The 24,247-nt window shown below is 37.2% G+C and overlaps 1 protein-coding gene across 1 annotated transcript; it reads right to left on the minus strand.

Moving 5' to 3' along the window:
* Positions 1-101: 101 nt before the first annotated feature.
* Positions 102-22,894, minus strand: LOC118767817. The gene is made up of 6 exons (XM_036513077.1): positions 22,841-22,894; positions 20,785-20,897; positions 19,304-19,371; positions 18,271-18,398; positions 17,688-17,737; positions 102-359 (listed from the first exon to the last, which is right to left on the minus strand). The coding sequence occupies exons 2-6, from the start codon at positions 20,869-20,871 to the stop codon at positions 102-104; spliced, it is 591 nt and encodes a 196-aa protein (XP_036368970.1). The 5' UTR covers positions 20,872-20,897; positions 22,841-22,894.
* Positions 22,895-24,247: the final 1,353 nt, after the last annotated feature.

Raw genomic sequence — 24,247 nt, forward strand, 5'->3', positions numbered from 1 at the left:
ATGGTGGTCCAGTGGTTGTAGAGGATATTTCAATGGTGGTTGATGATTGTCCTGTGGGTGTAGAATACGGGTTTTATCTTCTGTGAAAAGAAGATGGTGATTCAAGCTGAATAAAGATGGTTGTTCTGTTGTTGTTGATTTTTAAAATAGATTTGTGGTCTTCGATGATTGTCCCGTGGTGGTAGACAATAACTCAGTGACTGTCGAAAATATGTTAGTGAGTGTAGATGTCGCTGCAGTGGTTGTTGATGGTTGTTGCCCGGTTGGTGTAGGCTGTGGTTCTGCGGTGGATTGGGTAACTCCGACAGTTGTGTCTCCACTCTGTCTGTTCCATGCGCCGTACCATTGTCGTGGAGGGTCTGTAAAAGAGCAGATTTGTGTTTCAGTCTACATTTCAAACAGACATCACACGTTTGCTTGATATTAAGAATGGTAGCAATGATGCATATAATATTTAACAATCTTGAGAAATTAAGCTTCTCAAAACCAGAAAGGAGAAAGCTAATTCGAAGATTACAGATCCAATCCATCACTGTAACTATAAATATCTATAAAAACCTTCCAGAAGTTTATCAGTTGAATGTATATGAGCATGTCTAGATATGTGGCTATATGCAGGAGAATAAATACAATAAACTTACAAATCTGCACATACACATAAACAAAAATATCCTGTTGTTGGTGTTGAAATTGCAATGAAGGAGCTTTGGATCTAGGGTACGCTCCAGTTATTGGCTACAAATCTTGAAACTTAGATATGTTTCGACCAAAGATTGGTCCAGGCCATGTCTAACTTCATAGCACCACCTGATAGGATTATTTGAATCCTGTTTAAGTCAAGTTTTGTTTATGGTCCATTCAAGTAGTGAGTTTTTGTTGGGTGAGTTGTATGCAATTATGGGTGGCTTATCTGGTATTCCTGGAAGGAATCTATCCAGACTCCGTTTAAAGTTGATGGGATCCTTTTCCTCTTTGATCTCTTTCGGGACAATGTTAAATAGGGCAGGGCCTGTTGAGGAAAAGAAATTATGTTGCAGTGTACATGTATGCTGTGATCTTGAATTGGGCAGGGGACGTATGGCCCGTGGTCCCAGTCTTGGATGAACCTTGAAGCTAATGTTCAGGTCGTTTGGGCAAAGTTGGCGGTATATTCTCCGCATCGTACAAATGATGTACCGCTCACGGCGACGCTGGAGAGAGTAGAGTTTCAAGGCTTTAAGGCGATCCCAATAATCGAGAGCAGCCATGCCTTCAATTCGTTTAGTGAGTGCCCTCTGGGGTGATTCATACATATATATATAAAATATATATATAAATGTATGCACATGTGGTCGGATTCAGCTGAAAATATGCACACCTATGTTAAAAGTGCTAGCGAGTTTGCATGGCAACTTTGAGTTTGCTCAATTGAAAGACATGGCCTCTAGGGCAAAATTCCTCATCTTTCAAAATGTGGCCCACGTAGACCCGAATGAAATAGGGGTATAATATCGAAACAAGTAAACCAATGATAAACTATTTTAATCCCAAGCAAGACCGGGTATATCTGTCTAATTTATAAAATGAAGAAGGCGAACATTGATACAAATTGGATTTTTATATAACAAAGGGTCTAAATGGGGCTGGAAGGGGATTAAAATTTACAGGAGGGGGTAACTTGAGGTGAGAAATTGATTGGGAGACGCTTTGGGGCGCTACAGTGATTGCTTTGGTGTTAAAATGGGTATTTTATTGATTTATGAGGACACTTGGGGGTCTAGATTGAACACCTTTTGCCCGATTTCAATCAAATTTTCAACATCGTAAAGTGGAAGCGGATTTGTTATTTAAGCGCGAAAAATCAATATTTTTTATAAATTGGAGAGAGAGATAGAGAACGATAGGGAGTAAGAGAAAGCGAGGGAGAGTCCGAGAGAAAGGAAGAGTAAGAGAGGAAAAGTGAGAGAGAAAGACGAGAGAAACAAAGAGGGAGAATGTGGCGATAAGAAACAGAAAGTAACAACCACAACCTCACCCGCGCATAGAGCGGGTCACGTTAAGCTAGTCAATGTACATGTATATGATGATTATCATTATATATGTCTATGTATATAATTATACGGTGGCAAGGATCCTCTAAATTCACGCCATGCAATACTGATGATTATGATGCACTACAGAAAAGAAGACGAGACCATTACACACGACGCTCCTCTGTCGTCCAATAAAAACTTACCTCCAGTTCTCGCCTCTATTAACGTTTAGTGCAGAAGCGATCAACTACAACAAATGTAATACCTTTCCAAAGACATTTAAAGCACCGACTGCTGCCAGAATGGAGCAGATCAACAAAAGATCAACAGTTGATCAGAAAAATATCGCCAAAGGTAAAAGCAAACATTCAAACACACCGACAGAGCAATACTTAGGAAGAAATGCACGGAGTTACCTGTTCAGTCCCCTTCGGCAGGCAAAGCTTCGTACTTCTATTATTGCAGTGAACTGAATAAGCGATTCAGTAATGATTCTTACTTGGATATTATGGAGACTACTAGATGTATTCATGTAGCTATTAGTGTCTATGTATGAAGAGACCAGTGTTTACCTGTATCTAATTGTAAGACTGTGTCTTTGGAAATGGGTTTCATTCAACATCATTATGCATGTCACAACCTCAATATTTACGATAATAGTTACGTTGAAAAACAATTCCATTCTGTATTTCCAGCCAAGGCGATTTCACGTCGACACGATCGTCGATATTTCACTTTCGTTGAGATTACATCAAGCAAGACACGCCAATCGATGTCAGGATGTGAGAGATGTCAGAATCTGATCGATGCAAAAAGAATTTGGAGAGATGTTGCAGAGACTAAAACACTCACCTGTTGTCGTTGGTTCTTCAGTTGTGACTGTTGTCGTCGGTGCTGCTGCTGCTGCTTGGTTGTTCCGTTGTTGTTGTTGTTGTTGTTGTCGGTGGTTGCTCAGTTATTGCTTTTGTTGGTCTCACATTTGCTGTCCTTCATTGACCAATTGTTGTTGTTGGTTGATCAGCTGTTGTTATTCATACGTCTTTTGTTGTTCAGACGTACTTTGTTCACTCAGATAATGTTATTGTTTCATCATTTGTTTTCTTCGTTGTTCAGTTTTTATCCTTGGTTGAAAAGTTGTTGGATGTTCCCTAGTTCAATTCTTGTTGTGGGTTGTTCAGTTGTTGTTGTTGTTGGTTGTTCAGTTGTTGTTGTTGTTGGTTGTTCAGTTGTTGTTCTTGTTGTATTGTTCACTTGTTGTTGTTGTTGGTTGTTCAGTTGTTATTGTTGTTGTATTGTTCAGTTGTTGTTGTTGTTGGTTGTTCAGTTGTTGTTGTTGTTGGTTGTTCAGTTGTTGTTGTTGTTGGTTGTTCAGTTGTTATTGTTGTTCTATTGTTCAGTTGTTGTTGTTGTTGGTTGTTCAGTTGTTGTTATTGTTGTATTGTTCGGTTGTTGTTGTTGTTGGTTGTTCAGTTGTTGTTATTGTGTTCTTCAGTTGTTGTTGTTGGTTTTTCGGTTGTTGTTGTTGTTGTTCAGTTGTTATTGTTGTTGGTTGTTCAGTTGTTGTTGTTGTTGTGTTGTTCAGTTGTTGTTGTTGTTGGTTGTTCGGTTGTTGTTGTTGTTGGTTGTTCAGTTGTTGTTATTGTTGTATTGTTCGGTGTTGTTGTTGTTTGGTTGTTCAGTTGTTGTTATTGTGTTCTTCAGTTGTTGTTGTGGTTTTTTTTCGTTGTTGTTGTTGTTGTTCAGTTGTTATTGTTGTTGGTTGTTCAGTTGTTGTTGTTGTTGTGTTGTTCAGTTGTTGTTGTTGTTGGTTGTTCGGTTGTTGTTGTTGTTGGTTGTTCAGTTATTGTTGTTGTTGGATGTTCAGTTGTTGTTGTTGTTGTTCAGTTGTTATTGTTGTTGGTTGTTCGGTTGTTGTTGTTGCGGGTTCTTCAGTTGTTGTTGTTGTTCAGTTGTTATTGTTGTTGGTTGTTCGGTTGTTGTTGTTGTTGGTTGTTCAGTTGTTGTTGTTGTTGGTTGTCCAGTTGTTGTTGTTGTTGTTGTTGTTCAGTTGTTATTGTTGTTGGTTGTTCGGTTGTTGTTGTTGTTGGATATTCAGTTGTTGTTGTTGGATGTTCAGTTGTTGTTGTTGTTGGATGTTCAGTTGTTGTTGTTGTTGGTTGTTCAGTTGTTGTTGTTGTTGGTTGTTCTTTTGTTGTTGTTGTTGGTTGTTCAGTTGTTGTTGTTGTTGGATGTTCAGTTGTTGTTGTTGGTTGTTCTGTTTTTGTTGTTGTTGTTGGATGTTCAGTTGTTGTTGTTGTTGGATGTTCAGTTGTTGTTGTTGTTGGTTGTTCAGTTCTTGTTGTTGTTGTTGGATGTTCAGTTGTTGTTGGTTGTTCTGTTGTTGTTGTTGTTGTTGTTGGATGTTCAGTTGTTGTTGTTGTTGGTTGTTCAGTTGTTGTTGTTGTTGGATGTTTAGTTGTTGTTGTTGTTGGTTTTTCAGTTGTTGTTGTTGTTGGTTGTTCAGTTGTTGTTGTTGCTGGATGTTCGGTTGTTGTTGTTGTTGGTTGTCCTGTTGTTGTTGTTGTTGTTGGATGTTCAGTTGTTGTTGTTGTTTGATGTTCAGTTGTTGTTGTTGTTGGTTGTTCAGTTGTTGTTGTTGTTGGATGTTCAGTTGTTGTTGTTGTTTGTTGTTCTGTTGTTGTGGTTGGATGTTCAGTTGTTGTTGTTGTTGGTTGTTCAGTTGTTGTTGTTGGATGTTCAGTTGTTGTTGTTGGTTGTTCAGTTGTTGTTGTTGTTGGTTGTTCAGTTGTTGGTTGTTCAGTTGTTGTTGTTGTTGGTTGTTCTGTTGTTGTTGTTGTTGTTGGATGTTCAGTTGTTGTTGTTGGTTGTTCAGCTGTTGTTGGTTGTTCTGTTGTTGTTGTTGTTGGTTGTCCAGTTGTTGTTGTTGTTGGATGTTCTGTTGTTGTTGTTGTTGGATGTTCAGTTGTTGTTGTTGTTGGTTATTCAGTTCTTGTTGCTGTTGGATGTTCAGTTGTTGTTGTTGTTGTTGGATGTTCAGTTGTTGTTGTTGTTGAATGTTCAGTTGTTGTTGTTGATTTCTGTTGTGTTGTTTTGGTTGTTCTGTTTTGTTGTTGTGGTTGTTCAGTTTTGTGTTGTTGTTGTTGTTTGTTTGTGTTGTTGTTCAGTTGTTGTTGTTTGTTGGTTGTTGCTGTTGTTGTTGTTGTTGGTGTTCAGTTGTTGTTGTTGTTGGATGTTCAGTTGTTGTTGTTGTGGATGTTCAGTTGTTGTTGTTGTTGATGTTCAGTTGTTGTTGTTGTTGTTGTTCAGTTGTTGTGTTGTTGGTTGTTCAGTTGTTGTGTTGTTGTTGGATGTTCAGTTGTTGTTGTTGGTTGTTCAGTTGTTGTTGGTGTTGGTTGGATGTTCAGTGTTGTTGTTGTTGGTTGTTCAGTGTTGTTGTTGTTGGTGTTCAGTTGTTTGTTGTTGGATGTTCATTGTTGTTGTTGTTGGTTGTTCAGTTGTTGTTGTTGTTGGTTGTTCAGTTGTTGTTGGTGTTGGTTGTCAGTTGTTGTTGTTGGATGTTGTTGTGTTGTTGGATGTTCAGTGGTGTTGTTGTTGGTTTTTGTTCAGTTGTTGTCGTTGCGTTGGATGGTCAATTGTTGTTGTTGTTGGATGTTCAGTTGTTGTTGTTGTTGGTTGTTCAGTTGTTGTTGTTGCTGGATGTTCAGTTGTTGTTGTTGGATGTTCAGTTGTTGTTGTTGTTGGATGTTCAGTTGTTGTTGTTGTGGTTGTTCAGTTGTTGTTGTTGTTGGATTTTCAGTTGTTGTTGTTAAATGTTCAGTTGTTGTTGTGTTGGTGATGTTCAGTTGTTTGTTGTTGTTGGATGTTCGTTGTTGTTGTTGTTGGATGTTCAGTTGTTTTGTTGTTGGATGTTCAGGTTGTGTGTTGTTGGTTGTTCAGTTTTTGTTGTTGTTGGATGTTCAGTTGTTGTTGTTGTTTGGTTGTTCAGTTGTTGTTGTTGTTGGTGTTCAGTTGTTGTGTTGTTGGTGTTCAGTTGTTGTTGTTGTTGGTTGTTCAGTGTTGTTGTGTTGGATGTTCCTTGTTGTTGTTGTTGGATGTTCATTGTTGTTGTTGTGGATGTTCAGTTGTTGTTGTTGTTGGTTGTTCTGGTGTTGTTTTTGTTCGGTTGTTGTTGTTTTGGATGTTCAGTTGTTGTTGTTGGTGCATGTTCATTTGTTGTTGTTGCTGGTTGTTCAGTTGTTGTGTTGTTGGTGTTCAGTTGTTGTTGTTGTTGGAGTTGTTGTTTGTTGTTGTGGATGTTCAGTTGTTGTTGTTGTTGTTGGATTTCAGTTGTTGTTGTTGTTGGTTGTTCAATGTTGGTTGTTGGATGTTCAGTTGTTGTTGTTGTTGGATGTCAGTTGTTGTTGTTGTTGGTGTCAGTTGTTGTTGTGTTGGATGTTCAGTTGTTGTTGTGTTGTTGTGGAGTTCAGTTGTTGTTGGTTGTTCAGTTGTTGTTGTTGTTGTTGTTTGTTCAGTTGTTGTTGTTGTTGGTTGTTCAGTTGTTGTTGTTGTTGGATGTTCTGTTGTTGTTGTTGCTGGATGTTCAGTTGTTGTTGTTGTTGTTGGATGTTCAGTTGTTGTTGTTGGATGTTCAGTTGTTGTTGTTGTTGGTTGTTCAGTTGTTGTTGTTGTTGGATGTTCTGTTGTTGTTGTTGTTGGATGTTCAGTTGTTGTTGTTGTTGGATGTTCAGTTGTTGTTGTTGTTGGTTGTTCAGTTGATGTTGTTGCTGGATGTTCAGTTGTTGTTGTTGGATGTTCAGTTGTTGTTGTTGGTTGGTCAGTTGTTGCTGTTGTTGGACATTCTGTTGTTGTTGTTGTTGGATGTTCAGTTGTTGTTGTTGTTGGATGTTCAGTTGTTGTTGTTGTTGGTTGTGCAGTTGTTGTTGTTGTTGGATGTTCTGTTTTTGTTGTTGTTGGGTGTTCAGTTGTTGTTGTTGTTGGATGTTCAGTTGTTGTTGTTGTTGGTTGTTCAAGTGATGTTGTTGCTGGATGTTCAGTTGTTGTTGTTGTTGGATGTTCAGTTGTTGTTGTTGTTGGTTGTTCAGTTGTTGTTGTTGTTGGATGTTCTGTTGTTGTTGTTGTTGGATGTTCAGTTGTTGTTGTTGTTGGATGTTCAGTTGTTGTTGTTGTTGTTGTTCAGGTTGTTGTTGTTGATGTTCTGTTGTTGTTGTTGTTGGATGTTCAGTTTGTTGTGTTGGTGTTTCAGTTGTTGTTGTTGTGGATGTTCAGTGTTGTTGGTTGTTGTTGTTCAGTTGTGTTGTTGCTGGTTGTTCAGTTGTTGTTGTTGTTGGATGTTCAGTTGTTGTTGTTGTGTTGGTTGTTGTGTTGTTGTTATGTTCAGTTGTTGTTGTTGTTGGTTGTTCAGTTGTTGTTTTGTTGGTTGTTCAGTTGTTGTTGCTGGATGTTCAGTTGTTGTTGTTGTTGTTGATGTCAGTGTTGTTGTTGTGGTTGTTCAGTTGTTGTTGCTGGATGTTCAGTTGTTGTTGTTGTTGGTTGTTCAGTTGTTGTTGTTGTTGGTTGTTCAGTTGTTGTTGTTGGATGTTCAGTTGTTGTTGTTGTTGGTTGTTCAGTTGTTGTTGTTGGATGTTCAGTTGTTGTTGTTGTTGGTTGTTCAGTTGTTGTTGTTGGATGTTCTGTTGTTGTTGTTGGATGTTCTGTTGTTGTTGTTGTTGGATGTTCTGTTGTTGTTGGTGGTTGTTCGTTGTGTTGTTGGATGTTCTGTTGTTGTTTGTTGGTTGTTCAGTTTGTGTTGTGGGTTCAGTTGTTGTTGTTGTTGGTTGTTCAGTTGTTGTTGCTGGATGTTCAGTTGTTGTTGTTGTTGGTTGTTCAGTTGTTGTTGTTGGATGTTCTGTTGTTGTTGTTGGATGTTCTGTTGTTGTTGTTGTTGGATGTTCTGTTGTTGTTGTTGTTGGTTGTTCAGTTGTTGTTGTTGGATGTTCTGTTGTTGTTGTTGTTGGATGTTCAGTTGTTGTTGCTGGATGTTCAGTTGTTGTTGCTGTTGGTTGTTCAGTTGTTGTTGTTGGATGTTCTGTTGTTGTTGTTGTTGGATGTTCAGTTGTTGTTGTTGTTGGTTGTTCAGTTGTTGTTGTTGTTGGATGTTCAGTTGTTGTTGTTGTTGGTTGTTCAGTTGTTGTTGCTGGATGTTCATTGTTGTTGTTGTTGGTTGTTCAGTTGTTGTTGTTGTTGGATGTTCAGTTGTTGTTGTTGTTGGTTGTTCAGTTGTTGTTGCTGGATGTTCAGTTGTTGTTGTTGTTGGTTGTTCAGTTTATGTTGTTGCTGGATGTTCAGTTGTTGTTGTTGTTGGTTGTTCAGTTGTTGTTGTTGGATGTTCTGTTGTTTGTTGTTGGATGTTCAGTTGTTTTGTTGTTGTTGTTGTTCAGTTGTTGTTGTTGTGTTGGATGTTCCAGTTGTTGTTGTTGGTGGTGTTCAGTGTTGTTGCTGGATGGTTAGTTGTTGTGTTGGATGTTCAGTTGTTGTTGTGTTGGTTGTTCAGTTGTTGTTGTTGTTGGTTGTTCAGTGTTGTTGTGGATGTTCTGTTGTTGTTGTGTTGGTTGTTGTTCAGTTGTTGTTGTTGGATGTTCTGTTGTTGTTGTTGTTGGATGTTCAGTTGTTGTTGTTGGATTCAGTTGTTGTTGTTGTTGTTGGTTGTTCAGTTGTTGTTGTTGTTGGTTGTTCAGTTGTTGTTGTTGGATGTTCTGTTGTTGTTGTTGTTGGTTGTTCAGTTGTTGTTGTTGTTGGTTGTTCAGTTGTTGTTGTTGGATATTCTGTTGTTGTTGTTGGATGTTCAGTTGTTGTTGTTGTTGGTTGTTCAGTTGTTGTTGTTGCTGGATTTTCAGTTGTTGTTGTTGTTGGTTGTTCAGTTGTTGTTGTTGGATGTTCAGTTGTTGTTGTTGATGGATGTTCAGTTGTTGTTGTTGTTGGTTGTTCAGTTGTTGTTGTTGGACGTTCTGTTGTTGTTGTTGCTGGATGTTCAGTTGTTGTTGTTGTTGGTTGTTCGGTTGTTGTTGTTGGATGTTCTGTTGTTGTTGTTGATGGATGTTCAGTTGTTGTTGTTGTTGGTTGTTCAGTTGTTGTTGTTGCTGGATTTTCAGTTGTTGTTGTTGGATATTCTGTTGTTGTTGTTGTTGGATGTTCAGTTGTTGTTGTTGTTGGTTGTTCAGTTGTTGTTGTTGGATATTCTGTGTTGTTTGTTGATGTTCAGTTGTTGTTGTTGTTGGTTGTTCAGTTGTTGTTGTTGCTGGATTTTCAGTTGTTGTTGTTGTTGGTGTTCAGTTGTTGTTGTTGGATGTTTAGTTTGTTGTTGATTGATGTTTCAGTTGTTGTTGTTGTTGTTGTGAGTTGTTGTTGTTGTTGGATGTTCTGTTGTTGTTGTTGTTGCTGGATGTTCAGTTGTTGTTGTTGTTGGTTGTTCTTGTTGTTGTTGTTGTTGATGTTCTGTGTGTTGTTGTTGGATGTTCAGTTTTTTTGTTGTTGTTGGATGTTCAGTTGTTGTGTTGTTGGATGTTCGTTGTTGTTGTTGTTGGATGTTCAGTTGTTGTTGTTGTTGGTTGTTCAGTTGTTGTTGTTGTTGGATGTTCAGTTGTTGTTGTTGTTGGTTGTTCAGTTGTTGTTGTAGGATGTTCAGTTGTTGTTGTTGCTGGATGTTCAGTTGTTATTGTTGTTGGATGTTCAATTGTTGTTGTTGTTGGATGTTCAGTTGTTGTTAGTTGTTGGTTGTTCAGATGTTGTTGTTGCTGGATGTTCAGTTGTTGTTGTTGTTGGTTGTTCAGTTGTTGCTGTTGGATGTTCAGTTGTTGTTGCTGCTGGATGTTCAGTTGTTGTGGTTGTTGGATGTTCTGTTGTTGTTGTTGTTGGATGTTCAGTTGTTGTTGTTGTTGGTTGTGCAGTTGTTGTTGTTGTTGGATGTTCTGTTTTTGTTATTGTTGGGTGTTTAGTTGTTGTTGTTGTTGGATGTTCAGTTGTTTGTTGTTGGTTGTTCAGTGATGTTGTTGCTGGATGTTCAGTTGTTGTTGTTGTTGGATGTTCAATTGTGTGTTGTTGTTGGTTGTTCAGTTGTTGTTGTTGTTGGATGTTCGTTGTTGTTGTTTGGATGATCAGTTGTTGTGTTGTTGGATGTTCAGTTGTTGTGTGTTGGTTGTTGTTCAGTTGTGTTGTTGGGGATGTTCTGGTTGTTGTTTTTGGATGTTCAGTCATTGTTGTTGTTGGATGTTCAGTTGTTGTTGTTGTTGGTTGTTCAGTTGTTGTTGTTGTTGGATGTTCTGTTGTTGTTGTTGTTGGATGTTCAGTTGTTGTTGTTGTTGGTTGTTCAGTTGTTGTTGCTGGATGTTCAGTTGTTGTTGTTGTTGGTTGTTCAGTTGTTGTTGTTGATGGATGTTCAGTTGTTGTTGTTGTTGGATGTTCAGTTGTTGTTGTTGTTGGTTGTTCAGTTGTTGTTGCTGGATGTTCAGTTGTTGTTGTTGTTGGTTGTTCAGTTGTTGTTGTTGTTGGTTGTTCAGTTGTTGTTGCTGATGTTCAGTTGTTGTTGTTGTTGGTTGTTCAGTTGTTGTTGATGTTGGTTCTTCAATTGTTGTTGCTGGATGTTCAGTTGTTGTTGTTGTTGGTTGTTCAGTTGTTGTTGTTGTTGGGTGTTCAGTTGTTGTTGTTGGATGTTCAGTTGTTGTTGTTGTGGGTTGTTCAGTTGTTGTTGCTGGATGTTCATTTGTTGTTGTTGTCGGTTGTTCAGTTGTTGTTGTTGTTGGTTGTTCAGTTGTTGTTGTTGGATGTTCTGTTGTTGTTGTTGTTGGATGTTCAGTTGTTGTTGTCGTTGGTTGTTCAGTTGTTGTTGTTGCTGGATGTTCAGTTGTTGTTGTTGTTGTTTGTTCAGTTGTTGTTGTTGGATGTTCAGTTGTTGTTGCTGGATGTTCTGTTGCTGTTGTTGTTGCTTGTTCAGTTGTTGTTGTTGGATGTTCTGTTGTTGTTGTTGCTGGATGTTCAGGTGTTGTTGTTGTTGGTTGTTCAGATGTTGTTGTTGTTGGTTGTTCAGTTGTTGTTTTTGTTGTTGTTCAGTTGTTGTAGTTAGATTTTCAGTTGTTGTTGTTGGATGTTGTGTTGTTGTTGGATGTTCTGTTGTTGTTGTTGCTGGATGTTCAGTTGTTATTGTTGTTGGTTGTTCAGTTGTTGTTGTTGCTGGATGTTCAGTTGTTGTTGTTGTTGGATGTTCACTTGTTGTTGTTGGATGTTCTGTTGTTGTTGTTGCTGGATGTTCAGTTGTTGTTGTTGTTGGTTGTTCAGTTGTTGTTGTTGCTAGATGTCCAGTTGTTGTTGTTGGATGTTCAGTTGTTGTTGTTGTTGGTTGTTCAGTTGTTGTTGTTGGATGTTCTGTTGTTGTTGTTGCTGGATGTTCAATTGTTGTTGTTGTTGGTTGTTCAGTTGTTGTTGTTGTTGTTTGTTCAGTTGTTGTTGTTGGATGTTCAGTTGTTGTTGTTGGATGATCTGTTGTTGTTGGATGTTCTGTTGTTGTTGTTGCTGGATGTTCAGTTGTTTTTGTTGTTGGTTGTTCAGTTGTTGTTGTTCCTGGATGTTCAGTTGTTGTTGTTGTTGGATGTTCAGTTGTTGTTGTTGGATGTTCTGTTGTTGTTGTTGCTGGATGTTCAGTTGTTGTTGTTGTTGGTTGTTCAGTTGTGGTTGTTGCTGGAAGTTCAGTTGTTGTTGTTGTTGGATGTTCAGTTGTTGTTGTTGTTGGTTGTTCAGTTGTTGTTATTGGATGTTCTGTTGTTGTTGTTGCTGGATGTTCAGTTGTTGTTGTTGTTGGTTGTTCAGTTGTTGTTGTTGCTGGATGTTCAGTTGTTGTTGTTGTTGGATGTTCAGTTGTTGTTGTTGGTTGTTCAGTTGTTGTTGCTGGATGTTCAGTTGTTGTTGTTGTTGGTTGTTCAGTTGTTGTTGTTGTTGGTTGTTCAGTTGTTTTTGCTGGATGTTCAGTTGTTTTTGTTGGTTGTTCAGTTGTTGTTGTTGGATGTTCTGTTGTTGTTGTTGTTGGTTGTTCAGTTGTTGTCGCTGGATGTTCAGTTGTTGTTGTTGTTGGCTGTTCAGTTGTTGTTGTTGGATGTTCTGTTGTTGTTGTTGTTGGTTGTTCAGTTGTTGTTGTTGGATGTTCTGTTGTTGTTGTTGTTGGTTGTTCAGTTGTTGTTGTTGGATGTTCAGTTGTTGTTGTTGTTGGATGTTCAGTTGTTGTTGTTGTTGGTTGTTCAGTTGTTGTTGTTGGATGTTCAGTTGTTGTTGTTGCTGGATGTTCAGTTGTTGTTGTTGTTGGTTGTTCAGTTGTTGTTGTTGGATGTTCAGTTGTTGTTGTTGCTGGATGTTCAGTTGTTGTTGTTGGTTGTTCAGTTGTTGTTGTTGGATGTTCAGTTGTTGTTGTTGCTGGATGTTCAGTTGTTGTTGTTGTAGGATGTTCAGTTGTTGTTGTTGTCGGTTGTTCAGTTGTTGTTGTTGTTGGTTGTTCAGTTGTTGTTGCTGGATGTTCAGTTGTTGTTGCTGCTGGATGTTCAGTTGTTGTTGGATGTTCAGTTGTTGTTGTTGCTGGATGTTCAGTTGTTGTTGTGGCTGGATGTTCAATTGTTTTTGTTGGATGTTCAGTTGTTGTTGTTGCTGGATGTGCAGTTGTTGTTGTTGTTGGTTGTTCAGTTGTTGTTGTTGCATGTTCAGTTGTTGTTGTTGCTGGATGTTCAGTTGTTTTTGTTGGATGTTCAGTTGTTGTTGTTGCTGGATGTTCAGTTGTTGTTGTTGCTGGATGTTCAGTTGTTGTTGTTGGATGTTAAGTTGTTGTTGTTGCTGGATGTTCAGTTGTTGTTGTTGTTGGATGTTCAGTTGTTGTTGTTGGATTATCAGTTGTTGTTGCTGCTGGATGTTCAGGTGTTGTTGTTGGATGTTCAGTTGTTGTTGTTGCTGGATGTTCAGTTGTTTTTGTTGGATGTTCAGTTGTTTTTGTTGCTGGACGTTCAGTTGTTGTTGTTGCTGGATGTTCAGTTGTTGTTGTTGGATGTTAAGTTGTTGTTGTTGCTGGATGTTCAGTTGTTGTTGTTGCTGGATGTCCAGTTGTTGTTGTTGGATTATCATTTGTTGTTGCTGCTGGATGTTCAGGTGTTGTTGTTGGATGTTCAGTTGTTGTTGTTGCTGGATGTTCAGTTGTTGTTGTTGTTGGTTGTTCAGTTGTTGTTGTTGGATGTTCAGTTGTTGTTGTTGCTGGATGTTCAGATGTTGTTGTTGTTGGTTGTTCAGTTGTTGTTGTTGGTTGTTCAGTTGTTGTTGCTGGATGTTCAGTTGTTGTTGTTGGATTATCAGTTGTTGTTGCTGCTGGATGTTCAGGTGTTGTTGTTGGATGTTCAGTTGTTATTGTTGCTGGATGTTCAGTTGTTGTTGCTGTTGGTTGTTCAGTTGTTTTTGTTGGATGTTCAGTTGTTGTTGTTGCTGGATGTTCAGATGTTGTTGTTGTTGGTTGTTCAGTTGTTGTTGTTGGATTTCAATTGTTGTTGCTGCTGGATGTTCAGTTGTTGTTGTTGTTGGATGTTCAGTTGTTGTTGTTGTTGGTTGTTCAGTTGTTTTTGTTGTTGGTTGTTCAGTTGTTTTTGCTGGATGTTCAGTTGTTGTTGCTGGTTGTTCAGTTGTTGTTGTTGGATGTTCTGTTGTTGTTGTTGTTGGTTGTTCAGTTGTTGTTGCTGGATGTTCAGTTGTTGTTGTTGTTGGTTGTTCATTTGTTGTTGTTGGATGTTCTGTTGTTGTTGTTGTTGGTTGTTCAGTTGTTGTTGTTGGATGTTCTGTTGTTGTTGTTGTTGGTTGTTCAGTTGTTGTTGCTGGATGTTCAGTTGTTGTTGTTGTTGGTTGTTCAGTTGCTGTTGTTGGATGTTCAGTTGTTGTTGTTGCTGGATCTTCAGTTATTGTTGTTGTTGGTTGTTCAGTTGTTGTTGTTGGATGTTCAGTTGTTGTTGTTGCTGGATGTTCAGTTGTTGTTGTTGTTGGTTGTTCAGTTGTTGTTGTTGGATGTTCAGTTGTTGTTGTTTGATGTTCAGTTGTTGTTGCTGCTGGATGTTCAGTTGTTGTTGTTGTAGGATGTTCAGTTGTTGTTGTTGTTGGTTGTTCAGTTGTTGTTGTTGTTGGTTGTTCAGTTGTTGTTGTTGGATGTTCTGTTGTTGTTGTTGTTGGTTGTTCAGTTGTTGTTGTTGGATGTTCAGTTGTTGTTGTTGCTGGATGTTCAGTTTTTGTTGTTGTTGGATTTACAGTTGTTGTTGTTGGATGATCATTTGTTGTTGTTGCTGGATGTTCAGTTGTTGTTGTTGTTGGTTGTTCAGTTGTTGTTGTTGGATGTTCAGTTGTTGTTGTTGCTGGATGTTCAGTTGTTGTTGTTGTTGGTTGTTCAGTTGTTGTTGTTGGATGTTCAGTTGTTGTTGTTGCTGGATGTTCAGTTGTTGTTGTTGTTGGATGTTTAGTTGTTGTTCTTGGATGTTCTGTTGTTGTTGTTGTTGGATGTTCAGTTGTTGTTGTTGTTGGTTGTTCAGTTGTTGTTGCTGGATGTTCAGTTGTTGTTGTTGTTGGTTGTTCAGTTGTTGTTGTTGGATGTTCTGTTGTTGTTGTTGCTGGATGTTCAGTTGTTGTTGTTGTTGGTTGTTCTGTTGTTGTTGTTGGATGTTCAGTTGTTGTTGTTGCTGGATGTTCAGTTGTTGTTGTTGGATGTTCAGTTGTTGTTGTTGTTGGTTGTTCAGTTGTTGTTGCTGGATATTCACTTGTTGTTGTTGTTGGTTGTTGTTCAGTTGTTGTGTTGTTGGTGTTCAGTTGTTGTTGCTGTTGGATGTTCAGTTGTTGTGTTGTGCTTGTTCAGTGTTGTTGTTGGATGTGTATTGTTGTTGTTGTTGGTTGTTCAGTTGTTGTTGCTGGATGTTCATCTGTTGTTGTTGCTGGATGTTCAGTTGTTGTTGTTGTTGGATGTTCTGTTGTTGTTGTTGTTGTTTGTTCAGTTGTTGTTGTTGCTGGATGTTCAGTTGTTGTTGTTGTTGGATGTTCAGTTGTTGTGTTGTTGTTTGTTCAGTTGTTGTTGTTGTTGGTTGTTCAGTTGTTGTTGCTGGATGTTCAGTTGTTTTTGTTGCTGGATGTTCAGTTGTTGTTGTTGTTGGATGTTCTGTTGTTGTTGTTGTTGGTTGTTCAGTTGTTGTTGATGGATGTTCAGTTGTTGTTGTTGTTGGATGTTCAGTTGTTGTTGTTGTTGGTTGTTCAGTTGTTGTTGCTGGATGTTCATCTGTTGTTGTTGCTGGATGTTCAGTTGTTGTTTTTGTTGGATGTTCTGTTGTTGTTGTTGTTGGTTGTTCAGTTGTTGTTGTTGGATATTCAGTTGTTGTTGTTGCTGGATGTTCAGTTGTTGTTGTTGTTAGATGTTTAGTCGTTGTTGTTGTTGGTTGTTCAGTTGTTGTTGTTGCTGGATGTTCAGTTATTGTTGTTGCTGTATGTTCAGTTGTTGTTGTTGTTTGATGTTCTGTTGTTGTTGTTGTTGGTTGTTCAGTTGTTGTTGTTGGATGTTCAGTTGTTGTTGTTGCTGGATGTTCAGTTGTTGTTGTTGTTGGTTGTTCAGTTGTTGTTGTTGGATGTTCAGTTGTTGTTGTTGCTGGATGTTCAGTTGTTGTTGTTGTTGGATGTTTAGTTGTTGTTGTTGTTGGTTGTTCAGTTGTTGTTGCTGGATATTCACTTGTTGTTGTTGTTGGTTGTTCAGTTGTTGTTGTTGTTGGTTGTTCAGTTGTTGTTGCTGTTGGATGTTCAGTTGTTGCTGTTGTTGCTTGTTCAGTTGTTGTTGTTGGATGTTCTATTGTTGTTGTTGTTGGTTGTTCAGTTGTTGTTGCTGGATGTTCAGTTGTTGTTGTTGTTGTTTGTTCAGTTATTGTTGTTGCTGGATGTTCAGTTGTTGTTGTTGTTGGATGTTCAGTTGTTGTTGTTTTGTGGGTTGTTCAGTTGTTGTTGTTTGGATGTTTCAGTTGTTGTTGTTGTTGTTGTCAGTTGTTGTTTTTTAGGTTGTTCAGTTGTTGTTGCGGAGGTTCAGCGTTGTTGTTGTTGGTTGTTCAGGTTGTTGTTTGTTGGAGTTCAGTTGTTTTGTGTTGTTGGATGTTCAGTTGTTTGTTGTTGTTGTGCGTTGTTCAATTGTTGTTGTGTTTGGATGTTCATTGTTGTTGTTGTTGGGATGTTCAGTTGTTGTTGTTGGATGTCAGTTGTTGTTGTTGTTGGATGTTCAGTGTTGTTGTTGTTGGTTGTTCAGTTTTGGTTGTTGTTGGGATGTGTTCAAGTTGTTGTTGTTGTTGGTTGTTCAGTGTTGCTGTTGTTGGTTGTTCAGTGTGCGTTGTTGTGGAGGTTTCGTTGTTTTTGTTGGTTGGATGTTCAGTTGTTGTTGTTGTTGGTTTTTCAGTTGTTGTTTGTTGTTGGTTGTTCAGTTGACTTGTTGTTGGCTGTCTGTTGTTTAGTTTTTGTTGTTGTTGGATGGTTACTGTTTGTTGTTGTTTGTTGTTTGGTTGTTCAATGTTGTTCTTGGATGTTACAATTGTTGTTGTTGTTGGATGCTTCAGTTATTGTTGTTGTTGGTGGTTCAGTTTGTTGTTGTGTTGGTTGTTCAGGTGTTGCTGTTGTGGATGTTCAGTGTTGTTGTTGTTGGTTGTTCAGTTGTTGTTTGTTGTTGTGGATGTATTCAATTGTTGTTGTTGTTGGATGTTCGTTATTGTTGGTGTTGTTCAGTTATGTTGTTGTTGGTTGTTTCAGTGGTTGACTGTTGTTGTGATGTTCTGTTGTTGTTGTTGTTGGATGTTCAGTGTGTTGTGTTGTTGGATGTTCAGGTGTGTTGTTGTTGGTTGTTAGTTTGTTGTTGTTGCTCGGATGTTCAGTTGTTGTTGTTGTTGGTTGTTCAGTTGTGTTGTTGTTGGATGTTCAGTATTGTTGTTGTTGTTTGTCAGTTGTTGTTGTGTTGTTGGTGGTTGTTCAGTTGTTGGTTGTTTGGATTGTTTAGTTGGTGTTGTTGTTGGATCGTTTCATTTGTTGTTGGTTGTTGGTTGTTGAGTCGTTGTTGTTGTTGGATGTTCAGTTGTTGTTGTTGTTGATGTTCAGTTTGTTGTTGTTGGGTTGTTCTTGTTGTTGTTTGTCTGTCGGGTGTTGTTGGTGTTGGATGTCAGTGGTTGTTGTTGTGTGTTGTTTCAGTTGCTTTTGTTGTTGGTTGTTCAGTTGTTGTTGTTGTTGGATGTTCTGTGTGTTGTTGGGATGCAGTTGTTGTTGTTGTTGGATGTTCAGTTGTTTTGTTGTTGGTTGTTCAGTTGTTGTTTTTGTTGTTGGATGTTTTGTTGTTTTGTTGGTGTTGGAGTTGTTTGTTGTTTTTGTTGGTTGTTCAGTTGTTGTTGTTGCTGGATGTTCAGTTGTTTTTGTTGTTGGATCTTCAGTTGCTGTTGTTGTTGGGTGTTCAGTTGTTGTTGTTGTTGGTTGTTCAGTTGTTGTTGTTGCTGGATGTTCAGTTGTTGTTGTTGTTGGATCTTCAGTTGCTGTTGTTGTTGGATGTTCAGTTGTTGTTGTTGTTGGTTGTTCAGTTGTTGTTGTTGTTGGTTGTTCTGTTGTTGTTTGTTGTTCGGTTGTTGTTGTTACTTCAGTCGTGGCTGTTGTTGTTAATTCTTCAGTCGTGCCTGTTGTTGATTGTTGTTCAGTATCTGTAAAAATATAATGCATGTTACACAATCTGTATTGCTAAAGCGTATCACACTTTCATGTGTTTTGGGGAGTGGTAACTCTCACTGATACATTGTTGTGTCGAAATTCACTATAAATCATATATACTAAGAAAGTTAAATAGTCGTAGTATTTGTTGTAGTTGTTGTAGTAGTTAGGTAGTAGTAGTAGTAGTAGTAGTAGTAGTACTAGTAGTAGTGGTGGTGGTAGTGGTTGTAGTCGCAGTCGTAGTAGTAGTAGTAGTACTAGTAGTTGTAGTAGTAGTAGTAGTAGTAGTAGTAGTAGTAGTAGTAGTAGTAGTTTTAGGAGTTGTATTTGTAGTAGTAGTAGTATTTGTAGTTGGAGTATTATTTGTAGTAGTAGTAGTAGTAGTAGTAGTTGTAGTAGTAGTAGCAGTAGAAGGAGGAGGATTAGTTCATTTCATTGTTGTTGCCTTAGAAATATGTTATCGTTTTATCCTGATAAAATTTAATGTGAAAGAATATAATACACCTTTTCGAATCTTTGCACTTACTTTCGGAATTCACTTTCGTCTTTTCTCCTATGACACCTGTAATATTATTGATGGTTTCGCGGACAATCTCTACCTGGGGATCTGCACGTTTGAATTCCATAATCAGGTCTGCAATCAGGCTACCGTTTCTGAAATCAAGAAAGATAATCTTTACTAACTGCACGAGCATTTTACGAGAATTTGCAGAAGAACTTGTTATATTTGTGCAATAACAGAAATCACAAGCAGAGATTTTCTCTCAACTCTGTTCATAAAATCCCTCTTGGTTTACCTCTTTATGAATCAGTGCAAACGGCGTGATCTCCACCCTACATCGTGGAACAGGGCCTGCCTCACTTCAGAGAGCTAAGCAAATCCAGTTGAGAATGCAGACAAACCCTGGCCAGAGATTGTTATTGCTAGAGAGCCATACGTATGGCAGTAATAATCTTTCGTAGATTTTGATTCTTTAAAATATCGCCTGAAGATTTAGCGCTTTCTCTTCCTTTTATGCAAACTATCAAATTCAGCCTGAATGTCCAGAACATTCACACACGCTTCTATTCCCTATCACTTGCTGGGGGTCACTTGATTTTCACGACTATGCCAAAATCAAATATTTTTGCCAATTGCCCATTCACTTCCCTATAACAGCCTCTAACAACCCGCGTCGTTGCGCACCAACTGTCGACAGTGTTTTCTCACTTGTGAATTCCTTAATTCCTTCAAACATGTATCCACGAAACTTTCCTTGACCGCTTTTCCATCAGCTCTAATATACTCCCTGCCATCGCTTGCATTTCTCATCTTTTTGCTTCTCCTTATAACAAAGAAAGACTCATCGACACACATGATATTCAGTTTCATTACCCTTCCATATCTGCACGTATGTGTCAGCCACAAAATATTCTGAGACATATTGTCGAATAATCGCTGACACCTCTAAAGAAGAAAGTCTATAATACTACGTGTGTGTGTCTGTGTGTGTGTGTGTGTGTGTGTGTGTTTGTGTAATTGAACCGTATATAAAAGAGACTTCACCGATAGAACTGACCTTAATTGTGTAACATTATTGCCAAGATATGTGTCCTCCAACTCACTGTTTTCCATAGATTCATCGACCTAAAAACACAAAAATAAAATTCAACATGGCTGAAATGAATGTTGATTATTGTCGCGTTTGCATTTAAGAGAAATGCTAATTGAGTATATTTACTACTTTATTACTTTTATCATTCTCTCTAGTTGAAGATTACTTTCTTCCTACACCCCTATCCTTCGAGCTCACAATTATGTATATTTCATGATAACAATTATCATGAAACAATATATAAATTAATATTTTAACAATAAAAATCAAACACAATTCAATTAAAAAATTAAGTAATATTGTTATATATATATACGTTACTTATCTTATCGGAGAACATTTTATAACTGAATCTTAAACGTGAAAATGTGTTAGCGTTTATAAGAAATTAAACTCGTGAAGATGTTTGTAAAAGGATAGAATAAATTTATTAATGAAAATGACGAAATATATTTATTAATGAAAATAACGAAAAATATTTAAGCTTCTAGAAGCAAAGAATAAGAGAACAACAAATCTATAAATGACTATTTCCTATAAATTTTACAATCCTAATAATCATTACGTAAAATATACATATTATATATAAATTAATTTATATTACTATAATTAATACATCTTAATAAATTTATATATTCATTTATTTATTAAGAAATATCCAAGTTTAAACGTATTCAGATATAGTAATATAACATATAATATTATGCTAATTTATACACTAACACTACTGAATTATATCTTCAATAAATAAGTAACATACAATAAGGTTTTATATATCCGGAAAACCTATTATATAGGTAAGTGAATTTATGTTTGCATGTAATTATACGCTCTTCGAGTTAATTGAACGGTACATGATTATAATTATATAATATTTCCTTAAATTCATTATTACACAATAAACAAGAATTACTCCCTATACAATATGATTTTGCCTTACAAACTTTCTCCCAAGTTAATTTATAGTTAATACATTTAGATCTAAGTTCCCAAATATATTTACTGAGGCCTGTTGAATTAATTAGATTTTTATTCCTGAAAGAATACATGAGTTGAGCCACTCTTAATTTATTTTGAAGGATATTCCTATAGCATCTAGAAATGAATATATTTTAAAACTTAATGAAGATTTTATTACTAGGATTCAATGGAAATCCTACTATAATAGTTGTAACATATCTAACATTAATTATGTAGAGAATAATAATAATATTAAGTCAAAGTTTAAATCTACGAAGGAACCCCTATATAATAGAGAAATACAGGTTTAAGAGAACAATGTTTGGAAGGTAGTGTAAACTATGGTCCACTGATGGATGATAACAGCATTCTGCAACATGATGCGAAAGAAAATTGAAGAAACCTCCAGAAGCACTGCAGAAACAATACTGCTCTGTCTTTAGAGTGAAGTTACCTGATTATTATTATACTAAAATCCATCTTACCTTTGCAGAAATATCAGCAACCTTCGCTTGTGTCTCAGCATTATTAAGATCCGAATATATAGCTTTGTATTCCTCATTCAAGTGCATTTCTACATTGACCGAACTAGTAACACCTGTAGAAGAAATGACAGTGTGACAATCTGTAAAATTCTTGGCCTTTAATTATCATTATTATTATATTATTATTATTATTATTATTATTATTATTATTATTATTATTATTATTATTATTATTATTATTATTATTATTATTATCATTGAGTGAGAGAGCAGTTCATGCCATCAAAGTGACACTGGGGTAAAATATACGAAGCCCAATATACCCATCATAACTACCCGTCTGATAAAGGTACATCAGGCACATGCATCACAACCATATGTGTGCGACATGGTGATCTCATATCAAGATAAACAGCACATGACCTTGCAGGTGGGGCCCAGTTAGAATTTTCTTCAGGTTGAGTAGCCCATCCCGCTCAAAAGGTCCCTGAATAAGGGTTGTTTAAGGATGTTGAAAGAACCACCCATGTTTCCAGAGGTGACCTATTCAAACCCCAAAGAATCCCTCTCAACACATGGCTATGATGCTCCCACACTACTTCTGCTCGTGATCAGAGATGCACATATCGTCAGCCACTAAGGGACATGCTTAACTGGTTAAGGTCAAACAACTGACAAGCAAGTCTGTGGTATTGAGCAGAATATTATATATATATATATATATATATATATATATTATATATATATATATATATATATATATATATATATATATATATATATATATATATAGATAGATAGATAGATAGATAGATAGATAGATAGATAGATAGATAGATAGATAGATAGATAGATAGATGATTGATAGATAGATAGATAGAGAGAGAGAGAAAGAGAGAGAAAGATAGATTACAAAAGTTGTGGAGAATATCAGTATTTTCTAATCTACATATGGGTGTTTTCTAAAGAATATAATTTTCGATCTGATATGTTGGTTGGACTCAAAGAGCAAATGAAATCGACACAACAACACGCAAACACACACCCAAACACAAAAAAACAGAAACACACACACATATATATATATATATATATATGTATATATATATATATATATATGTATGTATGTATGTATGTATGCATAAATGCGCGTGTGTGTACATATATATATATAAAGTCAGGGAGACAGAGAGAGAGAAGGAGCGAAAGACGGAGCAAATAATATAAGTGTTTATGAATATTATTATATATGTATATTATCATTATTTATGTCTATGTATATAATTATACGGTGGCAAGGATCCTCTAAATTCACGCCATGCAATACTGATGATTATGATGCACTACAGAAAAGGAGACGAGACCATTACACAGGACGCTCCTCTGTCGTCCAATAAAAACTTACCTCCAGTTCTCGCCTCTATTAACGTTTAGTGCAGAAGCGATCAACTACAACAAATGTAATACCTTTCCAAAGACATTTAAAGCACCGACTGCTGCCAGAATGGAGCAGATCAACAAAAGATCAACAGTTGATCAGAAAAATATCGCCAAAGGTAAAAGCAAACATTCAAACACACCGACAGAGCAATACTTAGGAAGAAATGCACGGAGTTACCTGTTCAGTCCCCTTCGGCAGGCAAAGCTTCGTACTTCTATTATTGCAGTGAACTGAATAAGCGATTCAGTAATGATTCTTACTTGGATATTATGGAGACTACTAGATGTATTCATGTAGCTATTAGTGTCTATGTATGAAGAGACCAGTGTCTACCTGTATCTAATTGTAAGACTGTGTCTTTGGAAAAGGGTTTCATTCAACATCATTATGCATGTAACAACCTCAATATTTACGATAATAGTAACGCTGAAAAAAATTCCATTCTGTATTTCCAGCCAAGGCGATTTCACGTCGACAAGATCGTCGATATTTCACTTTCGTTGAGATTAGATCAAGCAAGACACACCAATCGATGTCAGGATGAGAGAGATGTCACAATCTGATCGTTGCAAAAAGAAATCAGAGAGAAGATGTTGCAGAGACTAAAACACTTACCTGTTGTCGTTGGTTCTTCAGTTGTGACTGTTGTTGATTCTTCAGTTGTTACAGTTGTTTGTTCATTAGTTGTGACTGTTGTTGGTTCTTCAGTTGTGACTGTTGTTGGTTCTTCAGTTTTGAGTGTTGTTGGTTCTTCAGTTGTTACTGTTGTTTGTTCTTCAGTTGTTACTGTTGTTGTTGGTTCATCAGTTGTTACTGTTTTTGATTCTTCAGTTGTGTCTGTTGTTGGTTCTTCAGTTGTTACTGTTTTTGTTTGTTCATCAGTTGTTACTGTTGTTTGTTCTTGAGGTGTGACTATTGTTGTTGGTTCTTCAGTTGTTAGTGTTGTTGGTTCTTCAGTTGTTACTGTTGTTTGTTCTTGAGGTGTGACTGTTGTTGTTGGTGCTTCAGTTGTAACAGTTGTTGTTGTTGGTTCTTCATTTGTTAATGTTGTTGTTGGTTCTTCAGTTGTGACTGTTGTTGTTGGTTCTTCAGTTGTGACTGTTGTTGTTGGTTCTTCAGTTGTAACAGTTGTTGTTGATTCTTCAGTTGTGACTGTTGCTGTTGGTTCTTCAGTTGCGACTGTTGTTGTTGGTTCTTCAGTTGTAACTGTTGTTGTTGATTCTTCAGTTGTGACTGTTTTTGTTGATTCTTCAGTTGTGACTGTTGTTGTTGATTCTTCAGTTGTGACTGTTGTTGTTGGTTCTTCAGTTGTGACTGATGTTGTTGGTTCTTCAGTTGTTACTGTTGTTGTTGGTTCTTCAGTTGGAACAGTTGTTGTTGTTGGTTCCTCAGTTGTAACAGATGTTGTTGTTGGTTCTTCAGTTGTTACTGTTGTTGTTGGTTCTTCAGTTGTGACTGCTGTTGTTGGTTCTTCAGTTGTGACAGTTGTTGTTGATTCTTCAGTTGTGACTGTAGTTGTTGGTGCTTCAGTTGTGACTGTTGTTGTTGGTTCTTCAGTTGTTACTGTTGTTGTTGGTTCTTCCTCTGTAACTGCTGTCGTTGGTTCTTCGGTTGTAACAGTTGTTGTTGTTGGTTCTTCAGTTGTGGTTGTTGTTGTTGGTTCTTCAGTTATAACAGTTGTTGTTGTTTGTTCTTCAGTTGTGACTGTTGTTGGTTCTTCAGTTGTCAGAGTTGTTGTTGTTGGTTCTTCAGTCGTGGTTGTTGTTGTTGGTTCTTCAGTTGTAACGGTTGTTGTTGTTGGTTCTTCAGTTGTTACTGTTGTTGTTGGTTCTTCAGTTGTTACTGTTGTTGTTGGTTCTTCAGTTGTTACTGGTGTTGTTGGTGCTTCAGTTGTTACTGTTGTTGTTGATTCTTCAGTTGTTACTGTTGTTGTTGGTTCATCAGTTGTAACAGTTGTTGTTGTTGGTTCTTCAGTTGTTGTTGTTGTTGTTGGTTCTTCAGTTGTAACAGTTGTTGTTGTTG

This window comes from Octopus sinensis, linkage group LG24 (assembly GCF_006345805.1).
Source record: "Octopus sinensis linkage group LG24, ASM634580v1, whole genome shotgun sequence".
NCBI lineage: Eukaryota > Metazoa > Mollusca > Cephalopoda > Octopoda > Octopodidae > Octopus > Octopus sinensis.

Bases quoted from the DNA above. Each gene is read 5' to 3' on its own strand.
- LOC118767817 (XM_036513077.1), bottom strand. From the start codon at position 20,871: ATGCACTTGAATGAGGAATACAAAGCTATATATTCGGATCTTAATAAT. The intron at 18,399-19,303 runs GTCAGTTCTATC...TCTTGATTTCAG, and splicing joins AATAATGTTACACAATTAAG to AAACGGTAGCCTGATTGCAG. The intron at 360-17,687 runs GCCACGACTGAA...GCTCTTTTACAG, and splicing joins CTGAAGAATTAACAACAACA to ACCCTCCACGACAATGGTAC.